Source organism: Salmo salar, chromosome 15 (genome assembly GCF_965601325.2).
Source record: "Salmo salar chromosome 15, fSalSal1, whole genome shotgun sequence".
Classification (NCBI taxonomy): domain Eukaryota; kingdom Metazoa; phylum Chordata; class Actinopteri; order Salmoniformes; family Salmonidae; genus Salmo; species Salmo salar.
Window position 1 is genome coordinate 111718009 of NC_138305.1, and position 25470 is coordinate 111743478.

Sequence of the window (25470 nt, forward strand, 5' to 3'; positions counted from 1 at the left end):
TGTGTGTTGGTCTGAGTGTGTGTGAGTGTGTGTGTAGGTCTGAGTGTGTGTGTAGGTCTGAGTGTGTGTGTAGGTCTGAGTGTGTGTGTGTAGGTCTGAGTGTGTGTAGGTCTGAGTGTGTGTGTGTGTGTGTGTGTGTGTGTGTGTGTGTAGGTCTGAGTGTGTGTGTAGGTCTGAGTGTGTGTAGGTCTGAGTGTGTGTGTAGGTCTGAGTGTGTGTGTAGGTCTGAGTGTGTGTGTGTGTGTGTGTGTGTGTGTGTGTGTGTGTGTGTGTGTGTGTGTGTGTGTGTGTGTGTGTAGGTCTGAGTGTGTGTGTGTAGGTCTGAGTGTGTGTGTGTGTGTCTTGTGTGTGTGTGTGTGTGTAGGTCTGAGTGTGTGTGTATGTGTGTGTGTGTAGGTCTGAGTGTGTGTGTATGTGTGTGTGTGTAGGTCTGAGTGTGTGTGTATGTGTGTGTGTGTAGGTCTGAGTGTGTGTGTATGCGTGTGTGTGTAGGTCTGAGTGTGTGTACATGCGTGCGTGAATTTGTGGCTGTGTGTGATATGATTTCCATATAGCCAGTCTTACAGTATACTCAACGTCAGTGTCTTATCAATCCATTGAACCTCAGTCCATGTTATTATTGGCTGTAGTAGTGATGTGACAGGCTGTACTGGTGATGTGACAGGCTGTACTGGTGGTGTGACAGGCTGTACTGGTGATGTGACAGGCTGTACCAGTGATGTGACAGGCTGTACTAGTGATGTGACAGGCTGTACTAGTGGTGTGACAGGCTGTACTAGTGGTGTGACAGGCTGTACTGGTGGTGTGACAGGCTGTACTAGTGGTGTGACAGGCTGTACTGGTGATGTGACAGGCTGTACCGGTGATGTGACAGGCTGTACTAGTGATGTGACAGGCTGTACTAGTGATGTGACAGGCTGTACTAGTGGTGTGACAGGCTGTACTAGTGGTGTGACAGGCTGTACTAGTGGAGTGACAGGCTGTACTAGTGATGTGACAGGCTGTACCAGTGGTGTGACAGGCTGTACTAGTGATGTGACAGGCTGTACTAGTGGAGTGACAGGCTGTACTAGTTGTGTGACAGGCTGTACTAGTGATGTGACAGGCTGTACTAGTGGTGTGACAGGCTGTACTAGTGGTGTGACAGGCTGTACTAGTGGAGTGACAGGCTGTACTAGTTGTGTGACAGGCTGTACTAGTGATGTGACAGGCTGTACTAGTGGTGTGACAGGCTGTACTAGTTGTGTGACAGGCTGTACCAGTGGTGTGACAGGCTGTACTAGTTGTGTGACAGGCTGTACCAGTGATGTGACAGGCTGTACTAGTGATGTGACAGGCTGTACCAGTGGTGTGACAGGCTATACTAGTGATGTGACAGGCTGTACTAGTGATGTGACAGGCTGTACTGGTGATGTGACAGGCTGTACTAGTGGTGTGACAGGCTGTACTAGTGGTGTGACAGGCTGTACTAGTGATGTGACAGGCTGTACTAGTGATGTGACAGGCTGTACTAGTGGTGTGACAGGCTGTACTAGTGGTGTACTAGTGGTGTGACAGGCTGTACTAGTGGTGTGACAGGCTGTACTAGTGGTGTGACAGGCTGTACCAGTGGTGTGACAGGCTGTACCAGTGGTGTGACAGGCTGTACTAGTGGTGTGACAGGCTGTACTAGTAGTGTGACAGGCTGTACTAGTGATGTGACAGGCTGTACTAGTGGTGTGACAGGCTGTACTAGTGGTGTGACAGGCTGTACTAGTGATGTGACAGGCTGTACTAGTGGTGTGACAGGCTGTACTAGCGATGTGACAGGCTGTACTAGCGATGTGACAGGTTGTACTAGTGGTGTGACAGGCTGTACCAGTGATGTCACAGGCTGTACTAGTGGCACACTTCGCACGGCGAGTGCGGGGAGCAGGCACAGGACTTACTGGACTGTGGAGGCGCACTGGAGACCTGGTGCGTAGAACCGGCACAAATTGTACCGGAACGGTGACACACACTTCAGGGCGAGTGCGTGGAGGAGACACAGGACGTACTGGACTGGGGAGGCACACTGGAGGCCAGATGCGTGAAACCGGTGCCGATGACACCGGACTGGGGTCACGCTCCTCAGCACGCCCATGCTGCAGCACTCTCATCGCCACCACCTCTCTCCAGAATCTTTCATCGAGTTCCTCCTTCGACTCACTGACGGTCTCTGGCTCATTCCTCGGCTCCGCCGACAACCCCGTGTGCCCCCCCTCTCTCCCCCCCCCAAAAAATCTAGCTGTCTTTTGGGCTGTCTTTGTGGCCGCGAACCCCGTCGTCGCTGTCCTCCCTTCTCTCCTTGCGTCTGCCGCCAAGGAAGGCGATCCTGTCCTGCCAGGATTTACTCCCAAGTCCAGGATCCCTTCCCATCCAATATCTCCTCCCAAGTCCAGCATGCCTTCTCCTCCTGGACACGCTGCTTGGTCCTGTTGTGGTGGGATCTTCTGTCACGGTTGTGTGGAGAGACGGACCAAGGCGCCGCGTGCTCTGAGTTCCACATATTTTATTTAATGAAACTTACAAAACAAAAGAAAACAAACAACTAACCGTAACATCAGAGGTGCTACATGCACTAACTCAAAACAAGATCCCACAAAACACAGTGGGGAAATGGCTGCCTAAATATGATCCCCAATCAGAGACAATTGTAAACAGCTGCCTCTGATTGGGAACCATACCAGGCCAACATACATTTACATTTACATTTACGTCATTTAGCAGACACTCTTATCCAGAGCGACTTACAAATTGGTGCATTCACCTTATGATATCCAGTGGAACAACCACTTTAGAATAGTACATCTATATCTTTTTTGGGGGGGGGGTGGGTTAGAAGGATTACTTCATCCCATCCCAGGTATTCCTTAAAGAGGTGGGGTTTCAGGTGTCTCCGGAAGGTGGTGATTGACTCCGCTGTCCTGGCGTCGTGAGGGAGCTTGTTCCACCATTGGGGTGCCAGAGCAGCGAACAGTTTTGACTGGGCTGAGCGGAAACTGTGCTTCCGCAGAGGTAGGGAGGCCAGCAGGCCAGAGGTGGATGAACGCAGTGCCCTTGTTTGGGTGTAGGGACTGATCAGAGCCTGAAGGTACGGATGTGTCGTTCCACTCACAGCTCCGTAGGCAAGCACCATGGTCTTGTAGCAGATGCGAGCTTCAACTGGAAGCCAGTGGAGTGTGCGGAGGAGCGGGGTGATGTGAGAGAACTTGGGAAGGTTGAACACCAGACGGGCTGCGGCGTTCTGGATGAGTTGTAGGGGTTTAATGGCACAGGCAGGGAGCCCCGCCAACAGCGAGTTGCAGTAATCCAGACGGGAGATGACAAGTGCCTGGATTAGGACCTGCGCTGCTTCCTGTGTAATGCAGGGTCGTACACTGCGAATGTTGTAGAGCATGAACCTACAGGATCGGGTCACCGCCTTGATGTTAGCGGAGAACGACAGGGTGTTGTCCAGGGTCACGTCAAGGTTCTTAGCACTCTGGGAGGAGGACACAATGGAGTTGTCAACCGTGATGGCGAGATCATGTAACGGACAGTCCTTCCCCGGGAGGAAGAGCAGCTCCGTCTTGCCGAGGTTCAGCTTGAGGTGGTGATCCGTCATCCACACTGATATGTCTGCCAGACATGCAGAGATGCGATTCGCCACCTGGTTATCAGAAGGGGGAAAGGAGAAGATTATTTGTGTGTCATCTGTGTAGCAATGAAAGGAGAGACCATGTGAGGATATGACAGAGCCAAGTGACTTGGTGTATAGGGAGAATAGGAGAGGGCCTAGAACTGAGCCCTGGGGGACACCAGTGGTGAGAGCACGTGGTGCGGAGACGGATTCTCGCCACGCCACCTGGTAGGAGCGACCTGTCAGGTGGGACGCAATCCAAGAGTGAGCAGCGCCGGCGATGCCCAACTCGGAGAGGGTGGAGAGGAGGATCTGATGGTTCACAGTATCAAAGGCAGCAGATAGGTCTAGAAGGATGAGAGCAGAGGAGAGAGAGTTAGCTTTAGCAGTGCGGAGAGCCTCCGTGACACAGAGAAGAGCAGTCTCAGTTGAATGACCAGTCTTGAAACCTGACTGATTTGGATCAAGAAGGTCATTCTGAGAGAGATAGCAAGAGAGCTGGCCAAGGACGGCACGCTCAAGAGTTTTGGAGAGAAAGGAAAGAAGGGATACTGGTCTGTAGTTGTTGACATCGGAGGGATCGAGTGTAGGTTTTTTGAGAAGCGGTGCAACTCTCGCTCTCTTGAAGACGGAATGGACGTAGCCAGCGGTCAGGGATGAGTTGATGAGCGAGGTGAGGTAAGGGAGAAGGTCTCCGGAAATGGTCTGGAGAAGAGAGGAGGGGATAGGGTCAAGCGGGCAGGTTGTTGGGCGGCCGGCCGTCACAAGTCGCAAGATTTCATCTGGAGAGAGGGGAGAAAGAGGTCAAAGCATAGGGTAGGGCAATGTGAGCAGGACCAGCGGTGTCGTTTGACTTAACAAATGAGGATCGGATGTCGTCGACCTTCTTTGCAAAATGGTTGACGAAGTCATCCGCAGAGAGGGAGGGAGGGGGGAGGAGGATTCAGGAGGGAGGAGAAGGTGACAAAGAGCTTCCTAGGGTTAGAGGCAGATGCTTGGAATTTAGAGTTGTAGAAAGTGGCTTTAGCAGCAGAAACAGAGGACGAAAATGTAGAGAGGAGGGAGTTAAAAGATGCCAGGTCCGCAGGGAGGCGAGTTTTCCTCCATTTCCGCTCGGCTGCCTGGAGCCCTGTTCTGTGAGCTCGCAGTGAGTCGTCAAGCCACGAAGCAGGAGGGGAGGACCGAGCCGGCCGGGAGGATAGGGGACATAGAGAGTCAAAGGATGCAGAGAGGGAGGAGAGGAGGGTTGAGGAGGCAGAATCAGGAGATTGGTTGGAGAAGGATTGAGCAGAGGGAAGAGATGATAGGATGGAAGAGGAGAGAGTAGCAGGAGAGAGAGAGCGAAGGTTGCGACGGCGCAATACCATCCCAGAAACACCTCCCCCTAGTCACACCCCGACCTAACCAAAATAGAGAATAAAAAGGCTCTCTATGGTCAGGGCGTGACAGGAGCTCTTGGAATGGAATACAGGGAGCACTGGGAATGGAATACAGGGAGCTCTTGGAAGGGAATACAGGGAGCACTTGGAATGGAATACAGGGAGCTCTTGGAATGGAATACAGGGAGCTCTTGGAAGGGAATACAGGGAGCTCTTGGAATGGAATACAGAGAGCTCTGGGAAGGGAATACAGGGAGCACTTGGAATGGAATTCAGGGAGCACTTGGAATGGAATTCAGGGATCCCTAGGAAGGGAATACAGGGAGCTCTTGGAATGGAATACAGGGAGCTCTTGGAAGGGAATACAGGGAGCACTTGGAAGGGAATACAGGGAGCTCTTGGAAGGGAATACAGGGAGCTCTTGGAAGGGAATATCAAATCAAATCAAATGTATTTATATAGCCCTTCGTACATCAGCTGATATTCTCAAAGTGCTGTACAGAAACCCAGCCTAAAACCCCAAACAGCAAGCAAAGCATGTGAAAGAAGCACGGTGGCTAGGAAAAACTCCCTAGGAAAAACTCCCTAGAAAGGCCAAAAACCTAGGAAGAAACCTAGAGAAGAACCAGGCTATGAGGGGTGGCCAGTCCTCTTCTGGCTGTGCAGGGTGGATATTATAACAGAACATGGTCAAGATGTTAAAATGTTAAAATGTTCATAAATGACCAGCATGGTCAAATAATAATAATCATAGTAGTTTGTCGAGGGTGCAACAAGCACGTCCGGTGAACAGGTCAGGGTTCCATAGCCGCAGGCAGAACAGTTGAAACTGGAGCAGCAGCACGGCCAGGTGGACTGGGGACAGCAAGGAGTCATCATACCAGGTAGTCCTGAGGCATGGTCCTAGGGCTCAGGTCCTCCGAGAGAAAGACAGAAAGAGAGAAAGAGAGAATTAGAGAGAGCATATTTAAATACACACAGGACACCGGATAAGACAAGAGAAATACTCCAGATGTAACAGACTGACCCTAGCCCCCCGACACATAAACTACTGCAGCATAAATACTGGAGGCTGAGACAGGAGGGATCAGAAGACACTGTGGCCCCATCCGATGATACCCCCGGACAGGGCCAAACAGGCAGGATATAACCCCACCCACTTTGCCAAAGCACAGCCCCCACACCACTAGAGGGATGTCTCCAACCACCAACTTACCGTCCTAAGACAAGGCCGAGTATAGCCCACAACGATCTCCGCCATGGCACAACCCAAGGGGGGGGCGCCAACCCAGACAGGAAGACCACGTCAGTGACTCAACCCACTCAAGTGACGCACCCCTCCCATGGACGGCATGGAAGAACACCAGTAGGCCAGTGACTCAGCCCCTGTAAAAGGGTTAGAGGCAGAGAATCCCAGTGGAAAGAGGGGAACCGGCAAGGCAGAGACAGCAAGGGCGGTTCGTTGCTCCAGCCTTTCCGTTCACCTTCACACTCCTGGGCCAGACTATACTTAATCATAGGACCTACTGAAGAGATAAGTCTTCAGTAAAGACTTAAAGGTTGAGACTGAGTCTGCGTGCACTTGCAATGCACTTTTGTTGGCATGACAACAAATGAAAAAGTAAGGGAGGAGATAGTTGTGACAGAGTAGAAATGATAGATACATTCAGACAAAGTTTTTTTTTTAAAAGGTATGTTATTTTCATTTTCCTCAAGCTGTTGCCCAAACAATGCTGATATACTCTACCACTGGTGCTGGCCTTTATTAAAGAAAAGTTTTACGAACAAGATTTTCCCTTTCTCAGTGGATTTTGCTAGCCAGCTAGCTAGCGATCTAGTATTGTGGCAAAATTACAAACTCTGTTATGAACATCGTTTGTGTGAGCCTTGAACCTGTACAGTCGTTGCCAAAAGTTTTGAGAATTACACAAATATACATTTTCACAAAGTCTGTTGCCTCAGTTTGTATGATGGCAATTTGCATATACTCCAGAATGCTATGAAGAGTGATCAGATGAATTGCAATTAATTGCAAAGTCCCTCTTTGCCATGCAAATGAACTGAATCCCCCCAAAAACATTTCCACTGCATTTCAGCCCTGCCACAAAAGGACCAGCTGACATCATATCAGTGATTCACTCGTTAACACAGGTGTGAGTGTTGACGAGGACAAGGCTGGAGATCACTCTGTCATGCTGATTGAGTTCGAATAACAGACTGAAAGCTTCAAAAGGAGGGTGGTGCTTGGAATCATTGTTCTTCCTCTGTCAACCATGGTTACCTGCAAGGAAACACGTTCCGTCATCATTGCTTTGCACAAAAAGGGCTTCACAGGCAAGGATATTGCTGCCAGTAAGATTGCACCTAAATCAACCATTTATCGGATCATCAAGAACTTCAAGGAAAGCGGTTAAATTGTGAAGAAGGCTTCAGGGCTCCCAAGAAAGTCCAGCAAGCACCAGGACCGTTTCCTAAAGTTGATTCAGCTGCGGGATCGGGGCACCACCAGTACAGAGCTTTCTCAGGACTTGCAGCAGGCAGGTGTGAGTGCATCTGCACGCACAGTGAGGCGAAGACTTTTGGAGGATGGCCTGGTGTCAAGAAGGGCAGCAAAGAAGCCAGTTCTCTCTAGGAAAAACATCAGGGACAGACTGATATTCTGCAAAAGGTACAGGGATTGGACTGCTGAGGACTGGGGTAAAGTCATTTTCTCTGATGAATCCCCTTTCCGATTGTTTGGAGCATCCGGAAAAAAGCTTGTCCGGAGAAGACAAGGTGAGCGCTACCATCAGTTCTGTGTCATGCCAACAGTAAAGCATCCTGAGACCATTCATGTGTGGGGTTGCTTCTCAGCCAAGGGAGTGGGCTCGCTCACTCACAATTTTGCCTAAGAACACAGCCATGAATAAAGAATGGTACCAACACATCCTCCGAGAGCAACTTCTCCCAACCATCCAGGAACAGTTTGGTGACGAACAATGCCTTTTCCAGCATGATGGAGCACTTTGCCATAAGGCAAAAGTGATAACTAAGTGGCTCGGGGAACAAAACATCGATATTTTGGGTCCATGGCCAGGAAACTCCCCAGACCTTAATCCCATTGAGAACTTGTGGTCAATCCTCAAGAGGCGGGTGGACAAACAAAAACTCACAAATTCTGACAAACTCCAAGCATTGATTATGCAAGAATGGGCTACCATCAGTCAGGATGTGGCCCAGAAGTTAATTGACAGCATGCCAGGGCAGATTGCAGAGGTCTTGAAAAAGAAGGATCAACACTGCAAATATTGACTCTTTGCATCAACTTCATGTAATTGTCAATAAAAGCCTTTGACACTTATGAAATGCTTATAATTATACTTGAGTATTCCATAGTAACATCTGACAAAAATATCTAAAGACATTGAAACAGCAAACTTTGTGAAAATTAATATTTGTGTCTTTCTCAAAACTTTTGGCCACGACTGTACATGTCCACTGTCTGTTTTTCTCATGTAAGAAGAAGCCAGTGTTTTTCCTCTCTTGTTTTTGGTCCATCCTGTTCTTTTCGTATCTTTCAAGGGCACAGCCGTGTGGAGATATGAAGAGAACAGAGATTAGCTTGAACAGCAGCGACAATTCTCTCAGCAGAAAGGAGTAAAAAAAAACTGCCGTTATCACTTGTTTGTATTCCCATCATGATCTCACACACCTGCTAAACTGCCTCATAGACAAAGAGGTTGTATTTTCCTATAAAGGCTGAGACCCAACTCTTTTGTTGCTCTTAACTGTTGCACCTGTTGTGCGATTTGTTTACTCGCTCCATAATCTTATAATGGTTTGCAAATCTTCCTTTGTGGTTAGAATTTACACGACACTGACTCTCTCTCGGGATATACTGTCGGTCCAGCCATCATGGATTCTCAGTTTGTCGCGCCGACAGGAATAAATATCTCTCCTGGAAGAAGAAGGGCAGGGATGTATGCTTCATGATTAATGACTTGTGGTGTAATTGTAACAACATACATCAACTCAAGTCCTTTTGTTCACCCGACCTAGAATACCTCACAATCCAATGCTGACCGTATTATCTCTAAAGAGAATTCTCTTCGGTTATTGTCACGGCCGTCTATATCCTCCCTCAAGCCGATACCACAACGGCCCTCAAGGAACTTCACTGGACTTTATGCAAACTGGAAACCATATATCCTGAAGCTGCATTTATTGCAGCTGGGGATTTTAATCTCTTACATCTAGATGTGCCGCTAGCGGAACGCCTCGCCAATATCCAATGATAGAGTGTTTACAATGAAAACAAAACATTAGATTATGTCAGGAGAGTACCCAGCCAGAAATAATCACACACCTATTTTTCAAGCTAGCATATAATGTCACAAAAACCAAAACCACAGCTAAATGCAGCACTAACCTTTGATGATCTTCATCAGATGACACTCCTAGGACATTATGTTATACAATACATGCATGTTTTGTTCAATCAAGGTCATATTTATATTAAAAACCAGCTTTTTACATTAGCATGTGACGTTCAGAACTAGCATACCCACCGAAAACTTACGGTGAATTTACTAAATTACTCTCGATAAACGTTCACAAAAACCATAACAATTATTTTAAGAATTATAGATACAGACCTCCTTTATGCAATCGCGGTGTCCGATTTTAAAATAGCTTTTCGGTGAAAGCACATTTTGCAATATTCTGAGTAGATAGCCCGGCCATCATGGCTAGCTATTTTGACACCCACCAAGTTTGGCACTCACCAAACTCAGATTTACTATAAGAAAAATTGGATTACCTTTGCTGTTCTTCGTCAGAATGCACTCCCAGGACTTCTACTTCAACACCCAATGTTGTTTTGGTTCCAAATAATCCATAGTTATATCCAAATAGCTGCGTTCTGTTCTTGCGTTCAAGACACTATCCGAAGGGTGACGCGCGTATCGTGACAAAAAAATTCAAAATATTCCATTACCGTACTTCGAAGCATGTCAAACGCTGTTTAAAATCAATTTTTATGCGATTTTTCTCGTAAAATAGCGATAATATTCCGACCGGGAGACGTTGTATCCGTTCAAAGACTGAAAGAAGTAAAATGGAGTCGTCACATGCACAGTCGCACCCGTGTCATTGTTCTCAGATCGACCACTTTCCAAATCCCCTACTGTTTTTCGCCCAGGGACTGCAGAGTCATCATTCCCCGTTCTGGCGCCTTCTGAGAGCCTATGGGAGCCTTAGAAAATGTCACGTTACAGCAGAGATCCTCTATTTTCCATAAAGAGGCTATAGAAGGCAAAGAAATGGTCAGAGAGGGCACATCCTGAAAGGAATCTTCTCAGGTTTTGGCCTGCCATATGAGTTCTGTTATACTCACAGACACCATTCAAACAGTTTTAGAAACTTTAGGGTGTTTTTTTATCCAAATAAAATAATTATATGCATATTCTAGTTTCTGGGCAGGAGTAATAACCAGATTAAATCGGGTACATTTTTTATCCGGCCGTGAAAATACTGCCCCCTATCCTAAACAGGTTAACAAAGCAAATTTGAGGAAAAGGCTACCTTAATTCTGTCAGCATATCGACTGTAGTACTCGTGCTCGGAAAACACTCGACCATTGTTACTCTAACTTCTGTGATGCATTCAAGAGCCTCCCCCGTCCCCTCCTTTCGGCAAATCTGACCACGGCTGCATTTTTCTCCTCCCTTCCTATAGGCAGAAGCTCAAACAGGAAGTACCCGTGCTAAGGACTATTCAACACTGGTCTGACCAATCGGAATCATGCGGACTGGGATATGTTCCCGGGTAGCTTCCGAGAATAATATTGACGTGTACACTGAGACGGTTACTGAGTTTATCAAGAAGTGTATAGGAGATGTACCCACTGTGACTATTAAAACTTACCCTAACCAGAAGCCATGGATAGATGGCAGCATTCACACAAAACTGAAAGCGCGGACCACTGCGTTCAACCATGGAAAAGTGACTGGGAATGTGGCAGAATACACACAGAGTAGTCATTCCCTCTGTAAGGTAATCAAACAGGCAAAACATAAGTATAGAGACAAAGTGGAGTCGCAATTCAACGGCTCAGACACAAGATGTATGTGTCAGGGTCTACAGACAATCACGGACTACAAAAGGAAAACCAGCAACGTCGCGGACTTCAATGTCTTGCTTCCGGACAAGCTGTGGGCTCTCGTCTGTGGCTGACGAGAGTAAGACATTTAAACGTGTTAACCCTCGCAGGGCTGCCAGCCCAGAAGGCATCCCTAGCCGCGTCCTCAGAGCATGCGCAGACCAGCTGGCTGGTGTGTTTACGGACATATTCAATCTCTCCCTATCCCAGTCTGCTGTCCCCACTTCCTTCAAGATGACCACCATTGGTCCTGTTCCCAAGAATGCAAAGGTAACTGAACTAATGACTATCGCCCCGTAGCACTCACTTCTGTCATCATGAAGTGCTTTGAGAGACTAGTCAAGGATCATATCACTTCCACCTTACCTGTCACCCTCAACCCATTTAAATTTGCTTACCGCCCCCCCAATAGGTCCACAGATGATGCAATCGCCATCACACTGCACACTGCCCTAATCCCATCTGGACAAGAGGAATACTTATGTAAGAATGCTGTTCAATAACTATAGCTCAGTATTCAACACCATAGTGCCCTCCAAGCTCATCATCAAGCTTTAGGCCCTGGGACTAAACCCCGTCTTGTGCAACTGGGTCCTGGAATTCCTGACGGGATGGTGGTGAAGATAGGAAACAACACCTCCACTTCGCTGATCCTCAACACTGGGGCCCCACAAGGGTGTGTGCTCAGCCCCCTCCTGTACTCCCTGTTCACCCATGACTGCGTGGCCATGCACGCCTCCAACTCAATCATCAAGTTTGCAGATGACACAACAGTAGTAGGCTTGATTACTAACAACGGCGAGACAGCCTACAAGGAGGAGGTGAGGGCTCTGGGAGTGTGGTGTCAGGAAAATAACCTCTCACTCAACGTCAACAAAACAAAGGAGATGATCGGGGACTTCAAGAAACAGCAGAGGGAGCACCCCCCTATCCACATCGACAGGACGGACAGCAGTGAAAGTGGAAAGTTTTAAGTTCCTTGGCGTACACATCACTGACGAACTGAAATGGTCCACCCACACAGACAGATTGGCAAAGAAGGCGCAACAGCGCCTCTTCAACCTCAGGAGGCAGAAGAGATTTGGATTGTCATCTAAAACCCTGACAAACTTTTACAGATGCACAATTGAGAGCATCCTGTGGGGCTGTATCACCGCCTGGTACGGTAACTGCTCCGCCCACAACCGCAGGGCTCTTCAGAAGGTGGCTGCGGTTTGCACAATGCATTACCGGGGCAAACTACCTGCCCTCCAGGACACCTACAGCACCCGATTTCACAGGAAGGCCAAAAAGATCTCAAGGACAACAACCACCCGAACCACTGCCTGTTCACCCCGCTATCATTCAGAAGGCGAGGTCAGTACAGGTGCATCAAAGCTGGGAACCGAGAGACTGAAAAACAGCTTCTATCTGAAGGCCATCAGACTGTTAAACAGCCATCACTAGCCGGCTTCCACCTGGTTACTCAACCCTGCACCTTAGGCGCTGCTGCCCTATATACATAGACATGGAATCACTAGTCACTTTAATAATGTTTACATACTGTTTTACTAATTTCATATGTATATACCGTAAATTCCGGACTATAAGCCGCAACATTTTTTCCAGGCTTTGAACCCCGCGGCTTAAACAATGACGCGGCTAATATATGGATTTTTCCCGCTTTCAATTTTTTTTTCTCCAAAAAAACACATTCTGTGACGTGCTCAGTTTTTTGGCGGCATGAAGCTTTCATTAGACCAATGAAATTGCCGAACGGGTTAAGGTCAAACAACTTTTTTGTTTACTGTTGTCATGAGCAGAATGAACAGTTTAAGGAGTGAGTCAAACGCAGGAGACTGAGGTCTGTTGGAACAATCTTAATTTAATAAATCCACGGGTAAGTTTCACATACGGCTGGGAGCATAACAGTCAGAAAAATTGACAAAAAGAAGCTGACCGAGACCCCCAGCCTCTCCATAAACGACCTCCACACCCTGGACGTGAACTGGGGACCCCGATCAGATACGATATCCTCGGGCACCCCGTAGTGCCGGAAGACGTGGGTGAATAGGGCCTCCGCGGTCTGTAGGGCCGTAGGAAGACCGGGCAACGGAATCAGACGGCAGGACTTCGAGAACCGATCCACAACAACCAGGATCGTAGTATTTCCCTGAGATGGCGGGAGATCCGTAAGGAAATCCACCGAGAGGTGAGACCAAGGTCGTTGTGGAACGGGGAGGGGCTGTAATTTCCCTCGAGGCAGGTGCCTAGGAGCCTTACACTGGGCGCACACCGAACAGGAAGAGACATAGTGTGTTACATCCTCTACCAAGGTGGGCCACCAGTACTTCCCCCTCAGGCCTCGCACTGTCCGTTCCACCCCAGGGTGACCCGAGGAGGGTAGAGTATGGGCCCATCGGATCAAACGATCGCGAACACCCAGCGGAACGAACTTCCGACCCGCGGGACATTGAGGTGGAGTGGGTTCGAGCCGACCCGCCTGCTCGATGTCCGCATCCACCTCCCACACCACCGGCGCCACCAGACAGGACGCAGGGAGTATGGGAGTGGGATCGATGGTCCGCTCCTCTGTGTCGTAGAGACGTGACAGTGCGTCGGCCTTCCGGTTCCGAGAACCCGGGATGTACGAAAGGGTGAACTGAAACCTCATAAAGAACATGGCCCACCTGGCTTGACGAGGATTAAGTCTCCTCGCTGCCCGGATGTACTCCAGGTTACGGTGGTCGGTCCAGATGAGAAAAGGATGACGTGCCCCCTCAAGCCAATGTCTCCACACTGTCAAAGCCTTGACCACGGCTAACAACTCCCTGTCCCCCACATCATAGTTGCGCTCCGCCGGGCTCAGCTTCTTAGAAAAGAAAGCGCAGGGGCGGAGCTTCGGAGGAGCGCCCGAACGCTGCGAAAGCACAGCTCCCACCCCAGCCTCGGACGCGTCCACCTCCACTATGAATGGCAAAGAGGGATCCAGATGCGCCAGCACCGGAGCGTTGGTAAACAGAACCTTCAGACGACGGAAGGCTCTGTCCACCTCTGCCGACCACCGCAATTGCACCGGACCCCCCTTCATCAGTGAGGTAATGGGAGCTGCCACCTGGCCAAAACCCCGGATAAACCTCCGGTAATAATTGGCGAACCCCAAGAACCGCTGCACCTCCTTCACAGTGGTAGGGGTCGGCCAATTACGCACAGCCGTAACGCGGTCATCTTCCATCACCACCCCTGTGGTGGAAATGCGATATCCCAGAAAAGAAACGGCTTGTTGGAAGAACTCACATTTCTCAGCCTTGACGTATAGGTCATGCTCCAGCAGCCGCCCAAGCACTTTACGCACCAGAGCCACATGCGCGGCGCGAGTGGCGGAGTAGATCAAGATGTCATCAATGTACACCACCACCCCCTGCCCGAGCATGTCCCTGAGAACCTCGTCCACAAAGGATTGGAAGACAGCGGGAGCATTCTTTAACCCATATGGCATGACGAGGTACTCATAATGGCCCGATGTGGTACTAAATGCGGTCTTCCACTCGTCTCCATCTCGGATACGCAAGTTATAAGCGCTCCTGAGATCTAATTTGGTGAAAAAGCGCGCCCCGTGAAATGACTCCACGGCCGTAGCAATGAGAGGTAGTGGGTAACTGAACCCCACTGTGATAGAATTTAGACCTCTATAGTCAATGCACGGGCGCAGGCCTCCCCCCTTCTTCTTCACAAAAAAGAAACTCGAGGAGACGGGTGATTTAGATGGCCGAATGTATCCCTGTCTCAAGGATTCAGTGGCGTATGTCTCCATTGCCACTGTCTCCTCCTGCGACAGAGGATACACGTGACTTCTAAGAAGGGCCGCGCCAGCCTGGAGGTTTATCACACAATCCCCTTGTCGATGGGGTGGTAATTGAGTCGCCTTCATTTTACTGAAGGCGATAGCCAAATCGGCATATTCAGAGGGAATGTGTACAGTGGAGACTTGGTCTGGACTCTCCACCGTGGTTGCACCGATGGAAACTCCTACACACCTACCTGAGCACTCCCTCGACCACCCCTTAAGAGCCCTCTGCCCCCACGAAATCAGAGGATTGTGAGAGGCTAGCCAGGGAAGTCCCAGCACCACCGGAAACGCCGGGGAATCAATAAGGAACAGGCTGATACGTTCCTCATGACCCCCCTGCGTTACCATGACCAGTGGCACTGTTTCCTCCCTCACTTGGCCAGACCCTAGTGGTCGACTATCTAACGCGTGCACGGGGAAGGGTTTGTCCAGTTTAACTAGGGGGATCCCTAACTTATCAGCAACACTTCGGTCCATGAAACTCCCAGCTGCGCCTGAATCGACTAGTGCCTTATACTGGGAGTGAGGGGAAAAACCAGGGAAGAAAACAGAGACATACATGTGGTCGACAGGGGGGTCTGGGTGAGACTGGTGCGGACTCACTGGGGGGTCGATGGAGTGCTCTGCCTGCCCTCTGAGTTCCCGGGAGAACCTCTCCAGCACCGGTCCGCAGTGTGTCCTCTACGGCCACAGTGGGTGCAGGAGAGGCCCCCCCCTCCGGTCCTCCTAGCAGCGGTCCCTCCAAGCTCCATGGGCGTTGGAGCAGGAGGGATGGGAGGTGGAATGAATAGGCCCCGATCGGAACGTCCCCGGGCAGTTAGCAGGTTGTCCAGCCTGATGGACAAATCAATCAACTGGTCCAGAGTGATGGTATGGTCCCGGCAAGCCAGTTCCCGGCGGACGTCCTCACGTAGACTACACCTGTAGTGGTCAATCAGGGCCCGCTCACTCCACCCCGATCCGGCGGCTAGAGTCCGAAACTCCAGCGCAAAGTCCTGAGCGCTCCTCGTCTCCTGCCTCAGATGAAATAATCGCTCGCCCGCCGCCTTGCCCTCCGGGGGATGATCGAATACCGCCCGGAAGCGGCGAGCGAACTCTGGGTAGTTGTCCTTTGCTGAGTCTGGGCCCTCCCAGACGGCGTTGGCCCATTCCAGGGCTCTACCCGTGAGGCACGAGACGAGGACACTCACCCTCTCTTCATCGGAGGGAGAGGGCCGGACGGTCGCCAGGTACAGGTCCAACTGGAGCAAAAACCCCTTGCACCCAGCGGCCGTCCCATCGAACTCCCTGGGAGCCATTATCCGTATCCCGCTTGTACTGGGTTCGGTTGGATTCGGCTAACTGGGGAGCCAACTGGGCAGCCAACTGGGCAGCCAACTGGGCAGCTAACTGGGCAGCTAACTGGGCAGCTAACTGGGCGGAATGAACAGTTTAAGGAGTGAGTCAAACGCAGGAGACTGAGGTCCGTTGGAACAATCTTAATTTAATAAATCCACGGGTAAGTTTCACATACGGCTGGGAGCATAACAGTCAGAAAAATGGACAAAAAGAAGCTCCGTTCAAAAGGCAGACGGGGCGCAGCCCGGCAACCCTAATGCCTAGATAATAAAAGTAACACCACACGTAACAACGAACGATCCCGCACAAAATCCTAGCTAAACACAGACAGACTAAATAACCCCCCCACTAATGACAAAACACAAAACAGGTGCAAACAAAAACCAGACATAACTAATAGACACTGAAACACAGATCGGTGGCAGCTAGTAGGCCGGCGACGACGACCGCCGAGCGCCGCTCGACCGAGGAGAGGCGCCCCCTTCTGTGGATGTTGTGACAATTGTTTAGACTAAATCGAGCGCTCTCAAACTTCCCATCATTCTGATTACGGTAGTCATTTTGTCACCCTCATCATGGCAAAGACACGGAGAAATGCATATGATGCAGCTTTCAAGTTGAAGGCGATTGATCTGGCTGTTGGAAAAGGAAATAGAGCTGCTGCACGGGAGCTTGGTCTTAATGAGTCGATGATAAGACGTTGGAAACAGCAGCGTGAGGAATTGACTCAGTTCAAAAAGACAACTAAAGCTTACTGCTAATTTTTTATTTTTTGTTACAAGCCGTGTTTCGTTAAAGCCTATTTATTTTTGTTACAAGCCGTGTTTCGTTAAAGCCTGTGTAAAGTTCATTTGTTTCAATGTACTGGTAGGCACCTGCGGCTTATAGACATGTGCGGCTTACCTTTGTTCAAAATAAAAAAATAAAAAATGTAATTCAGTGGGTGCGGCTTATATTCAGGTGCGCTTAATAGTCCGGAAATTACGGTACTGTAGTGCCTTGTTGCATACAGTTCCGCGTTCTGCCAGCCCCAATTCATTATTTTCTGCTCAAATCGCTCATAGCAACGATCAAAGTCTTGTCGCTGCCGTTCCAGTCGCTGATCCATCACTTTGTTTTTGCGGAACACGGAAGAGTGAGTCAGTTTTATTCAAAAATGTCATCATAGGTCATGAGCAAAAAGCTAACATGGTGGCAGTCTAAATGAGTTGCTAACTGTTCTTTGTAATTGATTTAAAGGCATTTAATAGGTTCCACACAGTTTCCCCCTGGACCTGTTTGATGAGATGACAGTCATCATTGCCACGAAAATACCAACTTCTGTTTACCTAGGTAGTATTAATTAGATATTTCCCAATGTCACTTTTCTCTTTTACTTTTGCATTGTACATGCTGATGTTCAACCTCCGTTGTCCATTCAACACCAGATCTATCCGTGAGCTCTATACATATATGATGAACAGAGAGTAGCAGTAGAGAGGCTATATACAGACACCGGTTAGTCAGGCTGATTGAGGTAGTATGTACATGTAGATATGGTTAAAGTGACTATGCATATATGATGAACAGAGAGTAGCAGTAGCGTAAAAAGAGGGGTTTGGCGGGTGATGGGTGGCGGGACACAATGCAGATAGTCCGGGTAGCCAATGAGGATTAGGTGTGTCCAAACTTTTGACTGGTACTATTCCCAATGCTTTGGTACAAACCACAGTAGCAGTTTGAGTCGCTCATCTCTTCATCACAGCCCTCACCGTGTAGTGTTCAGTTATGTCTTCTTAGCAGACAAGCTAATGATTAAGGTAGAAGAGCAGAAACACACACACACACACACACACACACACACACACACACACACACACACACACACACACACACACACACACACACACACACACACACACACACACACACACACACACACACACACACATCAATGAGTGATGACAAATAAGTGTTGTGGTTCCTTTGTTTAGCGACCCCTACATTTAAATGCATCACTCCAAAATGTAGCAGACTGTCTTCTGCAGGTTGTCCTCTAACCAGTGAGGTAAAATATATCTCCCATTTCCATGTGTTTTTTAATAAAAATCTTGTTAGAAGACAATCTGGTCATGATGAGGATATAAATAGTTGGACAACAGAAATAAACCAGAATAGAACAGAAGTCTGTGTGTGTTCTAATAAATCATACTGTGTACCTACAGCGAGGGAAGAAAAGTATTTGATCCCCTGCTGATTTTGTACGTTTGCCCACTGACAAAGAAATGATCAGTCTATAATTTTAATGGTAGGTTTATTTGAACAGTGAGAGACAGAATAACAACAACAACAAAAAAAATCCAGAAAAACGTCAAAAATGTTATAAATTCATTAGCATTTTAATGAGGGAAATAAGTATTCTGTTGGCTGCCCTCGTCTTATTGACTACAACCTGTTACAATGGTGCCAATATTTTGTGGCTGATCTTTCAGCGGGGGAGTGAATGTGTCAAAGACCTGACTGGGCCCAGCACTGTGCGGCGTGGCTCTTTGTTGTTGTTGTTGTTGTTGTGTGGGTTTGTGTACTGAGGAACATGTAACTTGGTTCAAAAAGAAAGGGGCACTTTCATTGTCTTTAGTTTGGGGGTTTTCATCAAGGTAAAGTGTTTCTTGGTGCAACGTCGTCCCCGGGCTATTGAACACACAGTACAAATAAGCCTGGGATATCAACCATCCAAAGTTTGCCTTAGTGGGGAGTAACCATTACGTTCTATAGGTGTGATCTTACTGAATAAAGTATTTGTCATCGTCACTGGTTACCACAGTCACAAAGTCATAATTATTGCTAAAGCCTGCCTCATTTCCACAATTTATCTTCTTAAAATGTGATTTTTAAACCGAACCCTAACTAATGAAGGACAAGTTTGAGGCGTTGGTCCACCAGACCTGGTGTGCATTTGGGCGGAAGTGAGATGAAGTGTAATGAGGCTAACATGACATCACTTCCGCCCGGCACAGCCAGAAGAGGACTAGCCACCCCCTCATAGCCTGGTTCCTCTCTAGGTTTCTTCCTAGGTTTTGGCCTTTCTAGGGAGTTTTTCCCTAGCCACCGTGCTTCTACACCTGCATTGCTTGCTGTTTGGGGGGTTTTAGGCTGGGTTTCTGTATAAGCACTTTGAGATATCAGCTGATGTAAGAAGGGCTATATAAATACGTTTGATTTGATTTGATTTGATTCACCCTTTATAAAGCACATGTTTTTATCATATTCTACATAGTGGGTTACGTCACATTTATGAACCCTTTATAAAGCATGACTTGCGGTTATAGATGTAACACATTTATGAACCCTTTATAAAGCATGACATACGATTATAGATGTAACACATTTATGTAGTGTTTATGAAGGCATCATGAATGCTTTATGAAGCTGTTATAAGCTGAACATAATTTAAAGCGGGACCATTAAATGTTTTATATAATATTTTTTTATAAGTGTACTGACAGGTGACTAAATGATTTCCAGCTGCATCAGAAAACCAATAAACTTCTGGATCAATGTATTATAATATTTATGAAATGTATTTGGAAGTACCTATTTAATATATCATTTTTAATTTAACTTTTGTTTAACAAAGGCAAGTCAGTTAAGAACAAATTCTTATTTACAATGACGGCCTAGGAACAGTGAGTTAACTGCCTTGTTCAGAGGCAGAACGACAGATTTTTTTTTACCTTGTCAGCTCGGGGGATTCGATCCAGCAACCTTTCGATTACTGGCCCAATGCTCTAACTACTAGGCTACCCTGCCACCCCTAGCTAGCTACAATCTTACTGCAAAAAAAAAAAACATAATAAAATGATGTAGGGAGTTGGCGTATCATTTTAACTTTAATTTGTCAAGTAATAATGTTTTAATAAAACTGTAGATTAGTCTGTCAATGTAGCAAATAAGTAGACATGGCTTGTATTCAAGACAGAGGCGACCGCGTCCACTGAAAGCTCCTTCCCGCCAGGCTACCTGGCGCCGATGAGCTTCCCTGATGTTTTCCTGAGCTTTCCAATACTTTTCTGATGCATTTCAGTCACTTAGCCTATTGATGCGAATACACATTTGTACATCGTTTCAATAACAATATAGCTGAAACCACTATTGGCTACATTGATTTACTGAATCTATTCTTGTAATTGCAGGCTAGGCTACTTGATGATAGATTATTTTAAATATTATTGTAACGGTAAGCCTACTTACACAATAACCTCATATGGGCTGACTGACCACCATCCATTGAATATATAATAATAAGTGTTGATTATCTGGCCTTTTGAGTACAGCGCATGGAAGAAAACACAGCTCTACAGGAAGGAGTGCTAGAAGTGCTGCAGATAATTTGAAACAAATTATATAATTTAGCCTCTCTATAAATAAATGTAATCATTGAAAATACTACACCAGCATAATTTAGCCATAGAGGATCAATAGCTTATTTTAAGAAATCGTTGTTGATTGTGTTTTGTCATATTATGAGTGTATAGGACTAGTCTACAGTTGGGAATCTGCCAACTGGGCAACCAACTGGGCAGCTAACTGGGGAGCCAACTGGGCAGCCAACTGGGCAGCTAACTGGGCAGCTAACTGGGGAGCCAACTGGGGAGCCAACTGGGCAGCTAACTGGGCAGCTAACTGGGGAGCCAACTGGGGAGCCAACTGGGCAGCTAACTGGGCAGCTAACTGGGGAGCCAACTGGGGAGCTAACTGGGCAGCTAACTGGGCAGCTAACTGGGCAGCCAACTGGGCAGCTAACTGGGGAGCCAACTGGGCAGCTAACTGGGCAGCTAACTGGGCAGCTAACTGGGCAGCTAACTGGGGAGCCAACTGGGGAGCTAACTGGGCAGCTAACTGGGCAGCTAACTGGGGAGCCAACTGGGGAGCTAACTGGGCAGCTAACTGGGGAGCCAACTGGGCAGCCAACTGGGCAGCTAACTGGGCAGCTAACTGGGGAGCCAACTGGGCAGCCAACTGGGCAGCTAACTGGGCAGCTAACTGGGCAGCTAACTGGGCAGCCAACTGGGCAGCTAACTGGGCAGCTAACTGGGCAGCCAACTGGGGAGCTAACTGGGCAGCCAACTGGGCAGCTAACTGGGGAGCTAACTGGGCAGCTAACTGGGGAGCTAACTGGGCAGCTAACTGGGCAGCCAACTGGGCAGCCAACTGGGCAGCTAACTGGGCAGCCAACTGGGCAGCCAACTGGGGAGCCAACTGGGGAGCCAACTGTTTGAATAGGTGAATCTGTTTGAAAAGGTGAATCTGTTCGAATAGGTGAATCTGTTTGAATAGGTGAATCTGTTTGAATAGGGGAATCTGTTTGAATAGGTGAATCTATTTGAAAAGGTGAATCTGTTTGAATAGGTGAATCTATTTGAAAAGGTGAATCTGTTTGAATAGGTGAATCTGTTTGAGTAGGTGAATCTGTTTGAATAGGTGAATCTATTCGAATAGGTGAATATGTTTGAATAGGTGACTCTATTCGAATAGGTGAATCTGTTTGAATAGGTGAATCTGTTTGAATAGGTGACTCTATTCGAATAGGTGAATCTGTTTGAGTAGGTGAATCTGTTTGAATAGGTGAATCTATTCGAATAGGTGAATCTGTTTGAATTGCCACTGGAAAGTTGGTGGACTATAAATGTCCTCATTTTGTAAGCCTGAGATCTGTGTATCCACTCTTTTCATTGGCCTATGCTATTGGTTGCATTTAAGACATGGGTCATTCGTTTTATTGATCTCGGTATTTAAATGTCAGAGTAGCTTGTCATTTTGATAATTTGTGTGGTATAAAAAAAACATTATTCAAATGCCTCTAGTCATGTAAAATGGCGTAGAATTGCAGGAAATTATTTTAGAACGTTTTTTTTTCATCACGGACCCACAAACCCCTCAGCCCCTGGTCTTCAGGACTGAGCCCCGAATGTTATGAAACTCTGGTGACGGCCCTGGTCCCTACTTCTCTCCCTCTCTCCCTCAGGCCCGTCCTCGTCCAGTCCAGTAATTAAATACTCTATAATGTATATGTATGTGTTTATGTAACTGATGTCCTGGTTCCTCTGACCCTGGTTCCTCTCTAGGTTTCTTCCTAGGTTCCTGCCTTTCTAGGGAGTTTTGCCCTAGCCACCGTGCTTCTACATCTTCATTGCTTGCTGTTTGGGGTTTTAGGCTGAGTTTCTGTAGAAGGAAGCACTGCTCATGTAAAAAGTGGTTTATTAATACATTTGATTGATTGTCTTGACGATGTTTCTCTCTCTCAGTGACCCACTCAGTGACCTTCAGTACTAAGTATAATACTGTATACTCTATAACTTGTCTACCTATCATCTCCCCCAGGCCCGTCCTCCTCCAGTCCTCGGCTGATGACTAAGAGCCTATCCCTGGAGCCTGGTGCTCACGGTGCATGCCTTGGGGCCCACGACGACGACTCAGACACCCAGACAGAGACCCCTCGCCTAAGCTCAGACCCCGGCCCTCAAACCTCCGGGCCACTGGGTCTGCAAGCCCCCGGGGCCCTGCTGCACCCAACTGGACACGGCTGTAACAGAGGAGACAATGAGAGTGGAACTCCTCAAGAAGTGCCCTACACCGCCCTCAAGCCACGCCCTCCCTTACCTGGGCCTAAACCACAAGGTAAATCAAATCAAATGTTATTTGTCACGTGCTTGGTAAACGAGAGGTGTGGACTAACAGTGAAATGCTTAGTTACAGATCGTTCCCAACAATGAAGAGAGAAAGAAAATAGAGAAATAATAGAAAAGTAAAATAACGTAATAATAAATACACAATGAGTAACAATAACATGGTCCTATACACAGAGTACCAGTACTGAGTCAATGATAACATGGCTATATACACAGAGTACCAGTACTGAGTCAATGATAACATGGGTATATACACAGAGTACCAGTACTGAGTCAATGATAACATGGCTATATACACAGAGTACCAGTACTGAGTCAATGATAACATGGCTATATACACAGAGTACCAGTACTGAGTCAATGATAACATGGCTATATACACAGAGTACCAGTACTGAGTCAATGATAACATGGCTATATATACAGAGTACCAATGCTGCTTCGAGGATGGCTGTTGTCGGTGTTCCTGGTTCGAGCCCAGGTAGGAGCAAGGAGAGGGATGGAAGCTATACTGTTACACTGGCAATACTAAAGTGCCTATAAGAACATCCAATAGTCAAAGGTATATGAAATACAAATCGTATAGAGAGAAATAGTCCTATAATTCCTATAATAACTACAACCTAAAACTTCTTACCTGGGAATATTGAAGACTCATGTTAAAAGGAACCACCAGCTTTCATATGTTCTCATGTTCTGAGCAAGGAACTTAAACGTTAGCTTTCTTACATGGCACATATTGCACTTTTACTTTCTTCTCCAACACTTTGTTTTTGCATTATTTAAACCAAATTGCATTATTTATTTGAGGCTAAATTGATTTTATTGATGAATTATATTAAGTTAAAATAAGTGTTCATTCAGTATTGTTGTAATTGTCATTATTACAAATACATTTTCAAAAAAACTGCCTGATTAATCGGTATCGGCTTTTTTGGTCCTCCAATAATCGGTATCGGGACCGGCGTTGAAAAATCATAATCGGTCGACCTCTAGTTTGGACCATGATAGGTCCTTAGTGATGTGGGCACGAGGAACTTGAAGCTCTCAATCTGATCCACTACAGCCCCACAGATGTGGATGGGGGCGTACTCGGCGCTCTGTTTCCTGTAGTCCACGAACAGCTCCATTTGTCTTGCTGAGGGAGAGGTTGTTGTCCTGGCACCACACTGCCAGGTTTCTGACCTCTCTATAGGCTGGTTCATCATCGTCGATGATCAGGCCGACCACCGTCGTCTCGTCGGCAAACTTAATGAGGGTGTTGGAGTTGTGCTCAGCCAAACACTTGTGGGTGAACTGATAGTACAGGAAGGGACTAAGCACACACCCTTGAGGGGCCCCCGTGTTGAGGGCCAGTGTGTCGGATGTGTTGTTGCCTACCCTCACCACCTGGGGACGGCCCGTCAGGAAGTCCAGGATCCAGTTGCAGAGGGAGGTGTTCAGTCCAAGGGTCCTTAGCTTAGTGATGAGCTTGGAGGGCACTATGGTGTTGAACTCTGAGCTGTAGTCAATGAACAGCATTCTCACATAGGTGTTACTTTTGTCCATGTGGGAAAGGGCAGTGTGGAGTGCAATAGAGATTGAGTCATCTGTGGATCTGTTGGGGCGGTATGTGAATTGGAGTGGGTCCAGGGAGTCTGGGATAATGGTGTGGATGTGAGCCATGACCAGCCTTTCAAAGCATTTCATGACTACAGACGTGGATGCTGCGGGGCAGTAATTATTTAGACAGGTTACCTTGGTGTTCTTGGGCACAGGGACTATTGTGGTCTGCTTGAAACATGTAGGTATTACAGACTGGGTCAGGGAGAGGTCAGTGAAGAGACTTGTCAGCTGGTCGGCGTACGCTCTGAGTACATGTCCTGGTAATCCGTCTTGCCCTGCGGCCTTGTGAATGTTAACCTGTTTAAAGGTCTTACCCACATCGGCTACGGAGAGCATGATCATACAGTCGTCCGGAACAGCTGGTGCTCTTAGGCATGATTCAGTGTTGCTTGCCTCAAAGCAGGCGTAGAAGGCATATAAAGTGGAATGGAGATTGACGTCATCACTAATTGTTTTTGTAAGAAGTGTTGACAAGCTGAATGTACCGAGCTATCTGTTTAAACTACAGAACAGACTATGGGAGGCACATAGTACTACATAGAGCCATGACTACATGGAACTCTATTCCACATCAGGTAACTGATGCAAGTAGTAGAATCAGATTTAAAAAAAAACTGGTAAAAATACATCTTATTAGAACAGCGGGGACTGTGAAGAGACACGCACACAAGCGCTAGCACACGCACTCTACACACACGTACATTGTAATATTATTGTATGGTGGTATTATACATTTTGTATTGTAGATATGTAGCGGTGTAATAATGTTTTATGATGTACTGTTTTATCTTTTGTTTTATATGTAATGTTAAGTGCCTTAATGTGTTTGGACACATTGGAAGAGTAGTGGGGATACCTAATAAATACAAATA

At 47.4% G+C, this 25470-nt stretch overlaps 1 protein-coding gene across 3 annotated transcripts in view; it reads left to right on the forward strand.

Annotated features, from left to right (window-relative positions):
- The window catches only part of fgd1 (FYVE, RhoGEF and PH domain containing 1), a 165195-nt gene that overhangs the window by 75595 nt on the left and 64130 nt on the right, over positions 1-25470 (forward strand). For all 3 annotated transcript variants that reach the window (XM_082962286.1, XM_082962284.1, XM_082962285.1), the window contains exon 2: positions 22686-22982. In XM_082962286.1, coding sequence (XP_082818412.1) covers positions 22686-22982 — 297 coding nt within the window. The remainder of the gene's footprint in view (positions 1-22685; positions 22983-25470) is intronic.